At 37.4% G+C, this 12184-nt stretch overlaps 1 protein-coding gene across 2 annotated transcripts in view; it reads left to right on the top strand.

The window, feature by feature from the left end:
• Positions 1-12184, top strand: part of SCFD1 (sec1 family domain containing 1) — a 132089-nt gene that overhangs the window by 75150 nt on the left and 44755 nt on the right. For both annotated transcript variants that reach the window (XM_060004730.1, XM_060004732.1), the window contains one exon: positions 3152-3248. In XM_060004730.1, the coding sequence (XP_059860713.1) occupies positions 3152-3248 (97 nt within the window). The remainder of the gene's footprint in view (positions 1-3151; positions 3249-12184) is intronic.

Below are 12184 nucleotides of genomic sequence, written 5' to 3'. Positions count from 1 at the left end.
AGCTCAATAGAGACATTTAATGGGTCACTTGTATCTTTATGTTTAGGGTTCTACAGAAGATTTGGTTTGAGAAAGAGGGTCCTGAGGTTCTCTGTTTAAAAACATTTGAGGGCTTCCCTGGTGGCACAGTGGTTGAGAGTCTGCCTGCCGATGCAGGGGACACGGGTTCGTGCCCTGGTCCGGGAAGATCCCACATGCCGCGGAGCGACTAGGCCCGTGAGCCATGGCCACTGAGCCTGCGCATCCAGAGCCTGTGCTCCACGACGGGAGAGGCCACAACAGTGAGAGGCCCGCATACCGCAAAAAAAAAAAAAAAAAAAAAAGTTTGAAAGCCACAGCTGTAAGTAAAGTGCCTTGCACATAATAGATACTGAACAGATACTAGTTCTTTCATGTAGGTTAGAAAATCTCCACTCCTTTCTCTCCCACATGAGGCTCCCTTCCAATCAGTATATTGAAATGCTATGTTGTTTTTCTTTAACTCCTTTATTGAGATATAATTCACATACCATACAATTCACCTATTTAAAGTGTACAATTTAGTGGTTTTTAGTATATTCACAGAGTTATGCAGCCATAATCACAATGCAATTTTAGAACATTATCATCACCTTCAAAAGAAACTCTACCCATTAGCAGTCGAATTAACTTGTTTTTGAATTGTTTCCATTGTTAATTAGAAGTTAAACTAGGGGTAAGTTAACACATCAAGAAGAGCAAAATGAATCTAATGTCTGTACCTCCATAAGTCAGTGAACCATGTTTCTTCATTGATTTATGTAGGTACAGACATTAGATTCCATTATGGCATTTAGCCTACTTAATTTTATATATTAAGTCACTAAAGACTTGATTCTTTACAGTTTTCACTTCTAGAAGTTCATTTATCTACTTCTATAACTTTTAAAGATGAGTACTTGCTCTGTATATCCTGATCTTAGCTTAGACATTCAACAAATATTTTATCAAGTACTTGTTATGAGCCAGGTGCTGTGTTAGACTCCTAGGGTTAAACAATTAATTAGACACACTTTAAGGAGTTCACAGTTTTAGAAGAGTAACAGGTAAACCAAAGACAGTAATGTGGTGTGATTATTATTATGGAGAAGTGTACAGAGTGCTGTCAGTACACACTTAAGGGATTAATAAATTCTCCCAGTGAAGAAGATTGGGGGAGGGGCAGGAAAGGGAAAGAACAGAGACTGAAGAGTTACAGAGACGCTGCAAAGAGGCTGGACCTTGAAAAATGAGTAGAATTCACTGGGCAGGTAATGGAGGAGAAATACATTCTAAAAAAGCTAAGAGTATATAACCCAAGCCTAATCCTTGAGGATTAAAAGCATACATTACGTTTAATGAAAGTCAGTGAGTTAATTGATGTGACTAGAGGGAACTGAACCTAGTGAATAGTGATGAAAGAGAAAAGTTGGCTGGAGCAGATTGTGAGGGCCCAAAAGTCAGCCTAACACCTTATTTTATCACCTTCCCCCTTCCATTCCTAGCTTTACTCTACAGATAATTAGCCTTTCCCAATTTAATATTTATGTTAACATAGTTCCTACTACAATTATCCTAGTTCCCCAGGAGTTATCTTTGACTTTTTTCACTAGCTTCCTTCCCATATACATTCTCATGTTAATTATTAAGTATCTGTCTCTTCCTTTCCATTCACACAGTCACCACCATTTTCTCTTTCCTAGGATCTCCTTTCTATTTCTTTTGTTCATTTTTGATATTACATTTTCCCATTCCTAGGACTTTACCTCTCATCTACTTCGTTATTCAAAGTAGCTTTATACAGTAGTTAAAATGGTTCCTGTATCAGGAAATCTGAAGAGTATGAAGAGCCATTTATAAAAAGGAAAACTCTGACAGAGTTTATTAACTCTTATCTAGACTTCACTAATAAGGAAGTTCTCCATGTACTGGTTATATCGAGTGAAAACAAGGGACAGAAGAGTATAGTATATTACCTTTTGTGGCAGAAAGCAGAGGGATCTTAGGGTGTAGATACTATTTGCATAGAGAAAGTGAAAAAGTGTAGGAGAAATAAAGAATATCCAAAGAAGCAGGTGGAAATTGGGTGGAAAAGGACAGGAGTGAAGACAGGTCTCAATGTATTTACCTTTTCATGTTGTTTGGATTTTCAAACGGAATATTTCATCTGTTTAAAGCTCTGGCCTTGTGTGCCACTGCAGGGGAGTGGGATTGAGGGACTCTGGTTGATTGCCTGTTGCCTCATATATGAAATCACTCCTGAGTCTGCCACTCAGATCTGTCCACTCTGATTATGCCTTGGTATGATCCCTTTAACTGAAATGAACTCTGTCTATCCATGTCCCCAAAACAATTCAGAACTCATCGCTTCCTTCTCCACAATTGGTTAATTATTTCATTCTATCATCTGAACTTAATATATTTATTTATATTCTATATTTACATTTTGGTTCTTTGTTGGTATCTTATAAGTATTCTCATTTATTTCATGAATGGTTTCTACTTAGATTGGTAATACCTTCAGTAGTAAAGCATGTTCTTTTCTCTCTTGTCTTATTTGAAGCATAATTTAATAGATACTCGGTAATTTTTATTTACCTCGGATTATCCTAACATGTTAATTTCATTTGGATAATTTTAATCAATGAATTTTAAATTAGAAAAGCTGCCATACAGAAAAACTAAGTTTGACTACTTTTCCATTATCTAAACTTCAAAGTATTAAGTAGGAAAATATTTTATTTAAAAACCATTGAAAATAATTAGGGTAACTTTCTGGTTAAGATGAAAATATCTGAATTTACTCACTAAAAAAGTAAACGTAACACGACCACTTGATATTAATTTGCATGGAATACAGTGTTATTTGTATGCTAGTTACTAATTAATACAATAATTGAGATTTGTGTGGTTTTTTGTCTTTGCTAATATATGACATGCAGAGTTAGTTCTGAATTTATAAGTAAAATATGATAAATATAATAGTCAATCTATCTTTTTTTTATATTAACAATGTCAAAAGTAAGAAACTTTAAATTCTACTAGGAAATGAACATTTGTTTTTCAAATTGATCATAGAAACTTGTAAGCTGAGGGTCCTTTAGTATGTTTTTATTACTTGATGTATTCTAATCAGACACTTATTTTGAAACAGGCAAGAAAATTGGATGTATATTTTGAATATGAAGAAAAAATAATGAGCAAAACTACTCTGGATAAATCGCTTCTAGATATAATATCAGACCCTGATGGTATGTACCATGAATTTGAGGTTAATGTAAGTTTTACTTCTGATGAATCCAGCATTTTCAATTTGAGTAAAATCTGAATAGAATCATTGTTTTTCTCACAATCTTTGCTATTAATGAGATAATTAAATGAGCTATTTCCTGTTGAGAAATTTGTAGCATAGCAGTTACTAAGGTAGAAAAATCATTTACATTTTATTTTATTGAACTTTTCTTTGATGGTATGTAAGTGCTTTTTTGGGGAGAGGGAGGTATTTAAGCACTTTTTATATTCATTGTTTAAAGTGATACATTTGAAGCTCAATTTCTGCTGGCTCCAGGAAGACTTGAAGGTAAAATATTCAAAGCCAGCATCTCTAAGTGATGCAGTTTCTAATTACTTTGGTTTCACCCTAAAGAGTTTCCTAAAACGATGTATCTAAAACTGAATTTTGTTTTAAATATTTAGAGAATTCACTTTTTTTTAAACACCTTTATTGGAGTATAATTGCTTTACAATGGTGTGTTAGTTTCTGCTTTATAACAAAATGAATCAGCTATACATATACATATATCCCCATATCTCCTCCCCCTTGCGTCTCCCTCCCACCTTCCCTATCCCACCCCTCTAGGTGGTCACAAAGCACCGAGCTGATCTCCCTGTGCTATGCGGCTGCTTCCCAATAACTATCTACTTTACATTGGTTAGTATACATAAGTCCATGCCACTCTCTCACTTTCTCCCAGCTTACCCTTCCCCCACCCCGTGTCCTCAAGTCCATTCTCTACGTCTGCGTCTTTATTCCTGTCCTGCCTCTAGGTTCTTCAGAACGTTTTTTTTTTTTAGATTCTATATATATGTGTTAGCATACAGTATTTATTTTTCTCTTTCTGACTTACTTCACTCTGTATGACAGTCTCTAGGTCCCTCCACCTCACTACAGATAACTCAGTTTCATTTCTTTTTATGGCTAATATTCCATTGTGTATATGTGCCACATCTTCTTTATCCATTCATCTGTTGATGGACACTTAGGTTGCTTCCACGTCCTGGCTATTGTAAGTAGAGCTGCAATGAACATGGTGGTACATGACTTTTTTTTTTTTTTTTCATATATGGCCTTTATTATGTTGAGGTAGTTTCCCTCTATGCCCACTTTCTGGAGAGTTTTTATCATAAATGGGTGTTGAATTTTGTCAAAAGCTTTTTCTGCATCTATTGAGATGATCATATGGTTTTTCTTCCTCAATTTGTTAATATGGTGTATCACATTGATGATTTGCGTATATTGAAGAATCTTTGCATCCCTGGGATAAATCCCACTTGATCATGGTGTATGATCCTTTTAATGTGTTGTTGGATTCTGTTTGCTAGTATTTTGTTGAGGATTTTTGCATCTATATTCATCAGTGATATTGGTCTGTAATTTTCTTTTTTTGTAGTATCTTTGTCTGGTTTTGGTATCAGGGTGATGGTGGCCTCGTAGAATGAGTTTGGGAGTTCCTTCCTCTGCAATTTTTTGGAAGAGTGTGAGAAGGATGGGTGTTAGCTCTTCTCTAAATATTTGATAGAATTCACCTGTGAAGCCATCTGGCTTTTGTTTCTTGGATGATTTCTTGCATCTTCTCGATCTTTGCCTCCATTCTTTTTCTGAGGTCCTGGATCATCTTCACTGTCATTATTCTGAATTCTTTTTCTGGAAGATTGCCTATCTCCATTTCATTTAGTTGTTTTTCTGGTGTTTTATCTTGTTCCTTCATCTGGTACATAGCCCTCTGCCTTTTCATCTTGCCTATCTTTCTGTGAATGTGGTTTTTGTTCCACAGGCTGCAGGATTGTAGTTCTTCTTACTTCTGCTGTCTGCCCTCTGGTGGATGAGGATATATAAGAGGCTTGTCCATGACTCTTTTTGAATTATGGTTTTCCCAGGGTATGTGTCCAGTAGTGGGATTGCTGGGTCGTATAGTAGTTCTGTTTTTAGTTTTTTAAGGAACCACCGTACTGTTCTCCATAGTGGCTGTATCAATTTACATTCCCACCAACAGTGCAAGAGGGTTCCCTTTTTTCCACACCCTCTCCAGCATTTATTGTTTGTAGATTTTTTGATCATGGCCATTCTGACTGGTGTGAGGTGATACCTCATTGTAGTTTTGACTTTCATTTCTCTAATGATTACTAGTGTTAAGCAGCCTTTCATGTGTTTGTTGGCAATCTGTATATCTTGTTTGGAGAAATGTCTATGTAGATCTTCTGCCCATTTTTGGATTGGGTTGTTTGTGTTTTTGATATTGACCTGCTTGTAAATTTTGGAGATTAATCCTTTGTCAGTTGCTTCAATTGCAAATATTTTCTCCCATTCTGAGGGTTGTCTTTTGGTCTTGTTTATGGTTTCCTGTGCTGTGCAAAAGGTTTTAAGGTTCATTAGGTCCCATTTGGTTTTTTTTTGTTTTGTTTTTATTTCCATTCCTCTAGGAGGTGGGTCTAAAAAGATCTTGCTGTGATTTATCTCATAGAGTGTTCTGCCTATGTTTTTTTCTCTAGGAGTTTTATAGTATCTGGTCTTACATTTAGGGTTTTAATCCGTTTTAAGTTTATTTTTGTGTATGGTGTTCGGGAGTGCTCTAACTTCATTTTTTTACATGTAGCTGTCCAGGTTTCCCAGCACCACTTATGAAGATGCTGTCTTTTCTCCATTGTATATTCTTGCCTCCTTTATCAAAAATAAGGTGACCAGGGCTTCCCTGATGGCACAGTGGTTGAGAGTCCGCCTGCCGATGCAGGGGACACGGGTTCGTGCCCCGGTCTGGGAAGATCCCACATGCCATGGAGTGGCTAGGCCCATGAGCCATGGCTGCTGAGCCTGTGCGTCTGGAGCCTGTGGTCCGCAACGGGAGAGGCCACAACAGTGAGAGGCCCGCGTACCGCAAAAAAAAAAAAAGAAACAAAGAAGGTGACCATAGGAGCGTGGGTTTATCTCTGTGCTTTCTATCCTGTTCTATTGATCTATATTTCTGTTTTTGTGCCAGTACCATATTGTCTTGATTACTGTACCTTTGTATTGTAGTCTGAAGTCTGGGAGCCTGATTCCTCCAGCTCTGTTTTTCTTTCTCAAGATTGCTTTGGCTATTCAGGGTCTTTTGCGTTTCCAAACAAATTGTGCAACTTTTTGTTGTAGTTCTGTGAAAAATGCCATTGGTAGTTTAATAGGGATTGCATTGAATCTGTAGATTGCTGTGGGTAGTACACTCATTTTCACAATGTTGATTCTTCCAATCCAAGAACATGGTATATCTTTCTCTCTGTTTGTATCATCTTTAATTTCTTTCATCAGTGTCTCATAGTTTTCTGCATACAGGTCTTTTGTCACCTTAGGGGGGTTTATTCCTAGATATTTTATTCTTTTTGTTGCAACGGTAAATGGGAGTGTTTTCTTAATTTCACTTTCAGATTTTTCATCATTAGTGTGTAGGAATGCAAGAGATTTCTGTGCATTAATTTTGTATCCTGCTACTTTACCAAATTCATTGGTGACCTCTAGTAGTTTTTTGGTAGCATCTTTAGGATTCTCTATGTATAGTATCATGTCATCTGTAAACAGTGACAGCTTTACTTCTTCTTTTCCAATTTGAATTCCTTTTATTTCCTTTTCTTCTCTGATTGCCGTGGCTAAAACTTCCAAAACTATGTTGAATAATAGTGGTGAGAGTGGACAACCTTGTTTTGTTCCTGATCTTAGAGGAAATGGTTTCAATTTTTCATCATTGTGAGCGATGTTGTCTGTCCGTTTGTCATATATGGCCTTTATTATGTTGAGGTAATTTCCCTCTATGCCTACTACCTGGAGGGTTTTTATCATAAATGGGTGTTGAATTTTGTTGAAAGCTTTTTCTGCATCTATTGAGATGATCATATGGTTTTTAATTCTTCAATTTGTTATTATGGTATATCACATTGATTGATTTGTGTATATTGAAGAATCCTTGCATTCCTGGGATAAACCCCACTTGATCATGGTATATGATCCTGTTAATGTGGTGTTGGATTCTGTTTGCTAGTATTTTGTTGAGGATTTTTGCATCTATGTTCATCAGTGATATTGGCCTGTAGTTTTCTTTCTTTGTGACATCTTTGTCTGGTTTTGGTATCAGCGTTATGGTGACCTTGTAGAGTGAGTTTGGGAGTGTTCCTCCCTCTGCTATATTTTGGAAGAGTTTGAGAAGGATAGGTGTTAGCTCTTCTCTAAATGTTTGATAGAATTTGCCTGTGAATCCGACTGGTCCTGGGCTTTTGTTTTTTGGAAGATATTTAATCACAGTCTCAATTTCAGTGCTTGTGATTGGTCTGTTTACATTTTCTACTTCTTCCTGGTTCAGTCTTGGAAGGTTGTGCTTTTCTAAGAATTTGTCCATTTTTCCACATTGTTCATTTTATTGGCATAGAGTTGCTTGTAGTAATCTCTTGTGATCCTTTGTATTTCTGCAATGTCAGTTGTTACCTCTCCTTTTTCATTTCTAACTGTACTGATTTGAGTCCTCTCCCTTTTTTTCTTGATGAGTCTGGCTAATGGTTTGTCAACTTTATTTTCTCAAAGAACCAGCTTTTAGTTTTATTGATCTTTGCTATCGTTTCCTTCATTTCTTTTTCATTTATTTCTGATCTCATCTTTATGATTTCTTTCCTTCTGCTAACTTTGGGGGGTTTTTGTTCTTCTTTCTCTAATTGCTTTAGGTGTAAGGTTAGGTTGTTTATTCGAGATGTTTCTTGTTTCTTGAGGTAGGATTGTATTGCTAAAAACTTCCCTCTTAGAACTGCTTTTGCTGCATCCCATAGATTTTGGATCATTTTGTTTTCATTGTCATTTGTTTCTAGGTATGTTTTGATTTCGTCTTTGATTTCTTCAGTGATCTCTTGGTTATTTACTAATGTATTGTTTAGCCTGGTGTGTTTATGTTTTTTACAGTTTTTTTCCTGTAATTGATATCTAGTCTCATAGCATTGTGGTCGGAAAAGATACTTGAGACAATTTCAGTTTTCTTAAATTTACCAAGCCTTGACTTGTGACCCAAGATATGATCTCTCCTGGAGAATGTTCCATGAGCACTTGAGAAGAAAGTGTATTGTGTTGTTTTTTTGGATGGAATGTCCTATAAATATCAATGAAGTCCATTTTGTTTAATGTATCATTTAAAGCTTGTGTTTCCTTATTTATTTTCATTTTGGATGATCTGTCCATTGGAGAAAGTGGGGTGTTAAAGTCCCCTACTGTGATTGTGTTACTGTTGATTTCCCCTTTTATGGTTATTAGCATTTGCCTTATGTATTGAGGTTCTCCTATGTTGGGTGCATAAATATTTCCAATTCTTATATCTTCTTCTTGGATTGATCCCTTGATCATTATATAGTGTCCTTCTTTGTCTCTTCTAATAGTCTAGTCTTTATTTTATAGTCTATTTTGTCTGATATGAGAATTGCTACTCCAGCTTTCTTTTGATTTCCATTTGCATGGAATATCTTTTTCCATCTCCTCACTTTCAGTCTGTATGTGTCCCTAGGTCTGAAGTGGGTCACTTGTAGACAGCATATATACGGGTCTTGTTTTTGTATCCGTTCTGCCAGTTGTATCTTTTGCTTGGAGCATTTAATCTATTTACATTTAAGGTAGTTATCAATATTTATGTTCCTATTACCATTTTCTTAATTGTTTTGGGTTTGTTTTTGTAGGTCTTTTCCTTCCCTTATGTTTCCTGCCTAGAGAAGTTCCTTTAGCATTTGTTGTACAGCTGGTTTGGTGGTGCAGAATTCTCTTATCTTTTGCTTGTCTGTAAAGGTTTTAATTTCTCCGTCGCATCTGAATGAGATCCTTGCTTGGTAGAGTAATCTTGGTTGTAGATTTTTCCCATTCTTCGCTTTAAATATGTCCTGCCACTCCCTTCTGGCTTGCAGAGTTTCTGCTGAAAGTTCAGCTGTTAACCTTATGGGGATTCCCTTGTATGTTATTTGTTACTTTTCCCCTGCTGCTTAATATTTTTTTTGTACTTAATTTTTGATAGTTTGACTAATATGTGGCTTAGCCTGTTTCTCCTTGGATTTATCCTGTATCGGACTCTCTGTGCTTCCTGGACTTCATTGACTATTTACTTTCCCATATTAGGGAAGTTTTCAGCTATAATCTCTTCAAATATTGTCTCAGTCCCTTTGCTTTTCTTTTCTTCTTCTGGGACCCCTATAATTCGAATGTTGGTGCATTTAATATTGTCCCAGAGGTCTCTGAGAGTGTCCTCAATTCTTTTCATTCTTTTTTCTTTTTTCTGCTTTGCAGTAGTTATTTCCACTATTTTGTCTTCCAGGTCACTTATCTGTTCTTCTGCCTCAGTTATTCTGCTATTGATTCCTTCTAGAGAATTTTTAATTGCATTTGTTGTGTTGTTCATCATTGTTTGTTTGTGCTTTAGTTTTTCCAGGTCCTTGTTAAACGTTTCTTGTAATTTCTCCATTCTATTTCTGAGATTTTGGATCATCTTTACAGTCATTATTCTGAATTCTTTTTCATGTAGACTGCCTATTTCCTCTTCATTTGTTTGGTGTGGTGGGTTTTTACCTTGCTCCTTCATCTGCTGTGTGTTTCTCTGTCTTCTCATTTTGCTTAACTTACTGTGTTTGGGGTCTCCTTTTCGCAGGCTGTAGGTTCGTAGTTCCCGTTGTTTTTGGTGTCTGTCCCCAGTGTCTAAAGTTGGTTCAGTGCGTTGTGTAGCCTTCCTGGTGGAGAGGACTAGTGCCTGTGTTCTGGTGGATGAAGCTGGATCTTGTCTTTCTAGTCAGCAGGACCATGTCCGGTGATGTGTTTTGGGGTGTCTGTGACCTTATTATGATTTTAGGCAGCCTTTCTGCTAATGGGTGGGGTTGTGTTCCTGTCTTGCTAGTTGTTTGGCACAGGGTCTCCAGCACTGTAGCTTGCTGGTCGTTGAGTGGAGCTGGGTCTTTGCGTTGAGATAGAGATCTCTGGGAGAGCTTTCGCCGTTTGATATTACGTGGAGCTGAGAGGTCTCTGGTGGACCAGTGTCCTGAACTCAGCTCTCCCACCTCAGAGGCACAGGCCTGACACCCCACCAGAGCACCAAGACCCTGTCAGCCACACGGCATGTGGCAGGCAAAGAGTAATGGTCCCCCAAAGACACGGACATCCACATCCCTGGAACCGCCTGGCTGGTGTGGCCATGGGGACCTGGAGCTGCCGGAGGGACAGGGCGGTGGCCTGAGGTGCACAGGGTGACCTAGTGTCCTCGGGGTCAGAGCCGGGCCATCTGCACCACCCGCACCGCCCAGCATGCCAGGGATTCCGCCTGGGCTTGACAGGCGTCTGCACCCCGGATTCACATCTGAGGCCCCTGGGAATTCACTTTTAGAGAAACTCTGTAGACAATCCCTTTATATTTATCTAAGTATATGTTTGTTAGATTTTCTTAAAACAAGATTTAACTATTTGTACTTAGGAAATATAATCTAATCATTGTTTTCAATCATAATAATCATAAGATCTTCACAGGATTTTAGCCACTAAAATTCTCTAAACTTTACAGGCTTAATAATTTCAGAAGAGTTTTCAATTCAAATCTCAGCTGTTTTGAAAAATGAATAAAAAGCATATAAGCTCTTTAGCTTATATTTTACATACAAGCTCTTCGAGTAAATAATAGTGTTTTTTGAGTTATAGTTTTGGTGTGACTTTTAGATTTTATATCACGTTGGAAAGTAAGTTTAAAATTTTTTTTTACTTGTTTGTAATTAAAGGGTTCTATTCATAAAAACTTCTGAGAAGGCATAGTATTTCTCACACTTTTAAAAATTTAGATTTGTGGGGAGAACATAACATTTTGAAGATATGTGTACTTTACAATTAAAAATATGAAAGATACATATAAGTTCATCACTTCCGAGCTATTCCTTGTTATTTACAATAAGTTTTGAGTAAAGTTGAAGCAATTAAGTGTGTTGATTAAAAAAAGCAATGAGAACCTTTCTTTTTCCTTTCCCTTACTTTCTCAAACCATTTATTATTAAAGACATTAAGTAGAGCAGAGCAAGGTAGGCATTCATGCAAAGTAGCAGTGTAGTACCACTTCAGCCCATAACAAGATGTCAGAACCTGAGCAGGATGAGAAGGGCATCCACATATCCGGTAGAGGGAGGGTTGGTAATCCAGCATGAAGTGTCAAAGTCCAAGTGAAGTGAGTGGAGTGTCCACATGTAGGAGCAGTTATAAGGGTATAAGAGTCCTATCAGATTAAGGGGGGTGACCCTGCATAGGACAAACCAAACATTGGCTCAGGTGGGGTGAGAATTATAGCCAGGCATGTGGGTGGGTCCATTGTAGAGAATCAGAGCCCAAGTGGAGGAGATAACGTCCATGCAGGCAGGGGGACAGTGGCAGAGATAAGATATTTGTTACATACAGGGGACTGGATAAATAAGTAAATATATTGGGTAATAAAAAGGGAGCCAGGTTTCCCACTGTCAGAAATGGAAGTTATAACTATGGAAATGAAGAAAACTACAATGAACCCTAGTAATATTGGATTGGAATTGGAGGTGCTGATGTAGACTTGGTGTTTTTGTTAAATACTTGCCAAATAGAGAAATAAATGTAGATATGCATGTGTGTGTGTGTGTGTACACATATATATGTATTCCCTAACTCTGCCAACTGAGCAGGGCTAGGAGCAACAGTTCCCCAGTAGTAAAAATTTTAGCCTTATATATTCCACTTTCCACTAGGACTCATTGGAGTATGGTTGATTCCAGGGAGAGAAAGTACAAAATGAGCCTGAAACATTTTCTTGGGTCAGAAAGCAAGAAAAGTACTTAAAACATGATGGAACATGTCCAAAGGACCCAGACGTCAGCTTGAAGAGGCTATGCTCTGTGCTGCGGATATTAAAAGCACCAGCAGGAACCCACAGGC

The sequence above is a fragment of the Delphinus delphis genome, chromosome 2, assembly GCF_949987515.2.
Source record: "Delphinus delphis chromosome 2, mDelDel1.2, whole genome shotgun sequence".
Classification (NCBI taxonomy): Eukaryota; Metazoa; Chordata; class Mammalia; order Artiodactyla; family Delphinidae; genus Delphinus; species Delphinus delphis.
The sequence above is the reverse complement of the archived record's forward strand: the minus strand, read 5'-3'. Positions and strand labels throughout refer to the sequence as shown.